We start from the raw sequence: 3,214 nt of genomic DNA on the forward strand, positions 1-3,214 counted from the left end.
AATATAGTATATTTATATAAGATCAGAGAATCATGCTCTCACAAGGTATCCAGTCCTGGTTAATAATAATGCATTTAAAATCTTCCACAATGTAGAGAGCTTCCTTTAAATTCTCAGAAAACTGGCCTTTAAATAATAGCTTTTAAAACACAGACAGTGTCAAAGGAGTTAAGTAGCTGTTACATACATCAGAATGCCTAAGTAATCTTAATACAAATGAGTATGTTCAGAAAATTAATTTATTATATTATTGCTAGTGTTTTTGTGTTTTACATATTCCAATTTCTAGCTGGTTAACACGTCAGAAATTTTTAAAGTAACATGACCTTAAAAGCAGGTAAAAAAGTGGTTTACTTATATCTTCATAAAAAAAATAATATGCTTATTTCATGATTCCATTGTAGCTTCCCCATAGCTGCTACTGCTATTAGCAGACTTACTTCCTTCAGAACCTGATGTGGTAACTGTTAGCCTCTGTCGAGTTCCAAAAACATCATTCACTGTAATGCCAAAAAGAGAGAGAGAGAAAGGTTAAAAATTCTAATTTTAAAGAAGAAATTGACCTGTTTCTTAGGATTACAAAACTAGAAAATGAGCCAGAACAGTCACCTGTGGAAATTGTACTTATGTCCCAGAGTTGTAGTCCCTGCCTTTCTCCTCCAAACGCATAGACAAATGGTAGATCTGGACAGCAAGCTGCACAAAACAGAGCACCCTGTGGGCAGAAGACACATTCTCTTCTGATTTTCTGCTGACTCAACATATTAGCTATCTTTTAACAAACACATTTCTAATTCAAATCAGTGAACTAAAATCAAAATTAGCAGAGGTTGCACATATCCAAAGTCTTTAGACTTTATGTATTAGAACAGGTGTCAAACTGCCGGCCCGTGGGCCTGTTACATCATACGAAGGCCGCGCCTACTTTATTTCACATAAATATACACACTATTAGGTTAGTAAATTACAATATTAATAGACCACTTTGATTCTTCACTCACTCCAAAAACTTAGGCTTTATAGGTATAACTGCAGAAAAACTGAAATTACCATTTTCATATCTCTGGAATAAACTAAGGATGGCTTGTTTCCTAGGATGTCCCAAATTTTCACACATTTATCAGATGATGTTGTTACAAGACATCCTTTGATTTGGCTACTTAAGTGTAGTCCTGGAAAACATAAGCAGGTGCTTTTAGTATTAAGTCAGGAAGAAAACAGAACACTCTTGCCTATAGGCCTCATTCTTTTAAGTTAAGGCAGTGGTTCTCAACCTTTTTAATGCCATGACCCCAACCGGTTGTAAGTCGAGGACTAAACCGGTCGTAAGTCGAGGACTAAACCGGTCGTAAGTCGAGGACTAAACCGGTCGTAAGTCGAGGACTACCCAACCGGTTGAAAGTTGAGGACTTTCCCTGCCCGGGAGCGCCGCACATGTGTGGTTCCACCCCCTGTGCCGGCTGAGGCATAGCTGGCAAGCGGCAGAGACCGAGCAGGCCGACCACCAGCTGGCCCAGCCCAAGGGAGGTAAGGCACCCGCCGGAAAAGGGAAAAAAAAATGGCGGACAACCTTGCTTGGCGACCCCCATGAAATGGTCGATCGACCCCAAATGGGGTCCCGACCCACAGGTTGAGAACCACTGAGTTAAGGGATCTATGATTTAAAGGCACCCCACATTTATGGTGCAGCAATACCAACTGAAACGTAACTTGTTCTATTGCCATTAGAAAAGACAAAGATACTTAAAAAATTGACAAATATATCAAAAGCTAGAATAATTCATTTCATTTAAGTTATTACTGGTAGATATATATAGCCACCCAGCTCATGAAATATAATTCTGGGTACCAACATATTAAGAATTAAAACCATATAACACACACACCCCAAAAAAATTACAAAACCAAGAATGTGGAAGAAAACAATCAGTTGACATTACATAACCATCTTGCAGGCTCATTATGGGATCCCAAAGTCCCTGGAAAGCTTTAAGGGCCTTCTAGAAAGTAGACAGGGATGGGGCCAACCTCATCTCAGAGAGAATGATGTTTCAGAGCAGGGGCCACAGTAGAAAAGGCACACCATCTGGGTCTTGCCAGATGGAATTTCTTTGGTGATAACACCCAACGCATACCCCTCCTGCCTGACATGATGGGATTGGTGGCTATAATCAAAAGAGAGGCGGTCCATCAAATAACATGGTCCTGTGCAATGTAGGGCCTTAAAGATCAAAAGCAACACCTAGAATTAGACCCCAAACAAACTGGCAAGAGAGCAAGGACAGATGTACTTCTCCTGTCCTGCTGTCACTTAGAATTCAAAAGTGTGGCTAATGTCAAATCTAGGCAATGACCAAAATCTGAATCCTGACTGTAAAGAGTCAGATAATCAGCTTTATCCAGCTGATAGAAGCTGCTGCACAACCTTCTCTAGAAAAGGGAAGTTAAATACTGGATGAAAATAGTCCAGTATGGTGGGCTCCAGGAATGGCTTTGTGATGACCCAGGGCATGGCACAGAGGCAACACAGTCAGCTGGCAATTCAAACCGCCCTTTAATTGCTCCAAATTTCTCCCAAATGGTCCCACATTTTTGGCAAGCCCCAGAACAAAGTAAGACAAACACACTTTCAGCAGCCTCTGGCTGCAAGTAGTTTCACAAGTTTTTAACTCTTCAGGCAGTTCCCTCCTTCTCTCCACTCTCTGTGCTCTAGGATCAGGAGGGGGTGGCCGTTGCTCATCACCTGAGCTCTTGTCTCTCATGTTCATCCTGTCCCAATCCTGAAAGGCCCTGGCCTGCCTCAGCCTGCTCTTCCCCACATTCCTCTGAAGCCATAGACACCTCTCCCTCGACCTCCATAGGGTCCTGTTCCAGCTCATTTTCCTCAGCAGATTCAGGCTCCCACGGGGGCATGACAGGCTTCTTGAGCAGACGGTAAGACAATGTCTCCTTAAAGGGCAGCAGAACAACCAATCTCTCAGAGAGTTAATTATTACTAGGATCCAACCAAATAACGCATGTTCTTTAGACAGTGTAGAATGGCAAATACAAATTTGCCTCAAAAATATGATATAACTATATATCTGACTAGAATGGGATTTCCTTAGGAAATGGGGAAAAGAAAGGCTTACCAGATACTTCTTCATCATGAGCTTTCATTGTGAAGACTGGTTTATGGGAACGAGCATCAAGATAGTACACAAATCCATCTTCT

The 3,214-nt window shown here is 41.5% G+C and overlaps 1 protein-coding gene across 1 annotated transcript in view; it reads right to left on the reverse strand.

Moving 5' to 3' along the window:
- Positions 1–213: 213 nt before the first annotated feature.
- LOC107284729 (periodic tryptophan protein 1 homolog) overlaps positions 214–3,214 on the reverse strand; it is a 17,493-nt gene continuing 14,492 nt past the window's right edge. The window contains exons 13-15 of the mRNA XM_015812835.1: positions 1,051–1,172; positions 610–715; positions 214–500 (exon numbers count right to left, since the gene is read on the reverse strand). Of these exons, the coding sequence (XP_015668321.1) occupies positions 388–500; positions 610–715; positions 1,051–1,172 (341 nt within the window). The 3' untranslated portion in view covers positions 214–387. The remainder of the gene's footprint in view (positions 501–609; positions 716–1,050; positions 1,173–3,214) is intronic.

Source organism: Protobothrops mucrosquamatus, unplaced genomic scaffold (assembly GCF_001527695.2).
Source record: "Protobothrops mucrosquamatus isolate PMUCROS unplaced genomic scaffold, P.Mucros_1.0 scaffold113, whole genome shotgun sequence".
NCBI classification, from domain to species: Eukaryota; Metazoa; Chordata; class Lepidosauria; order Squamata; family Viperidae; genus Protobothrops; species Protobothrops mucrosquamatus.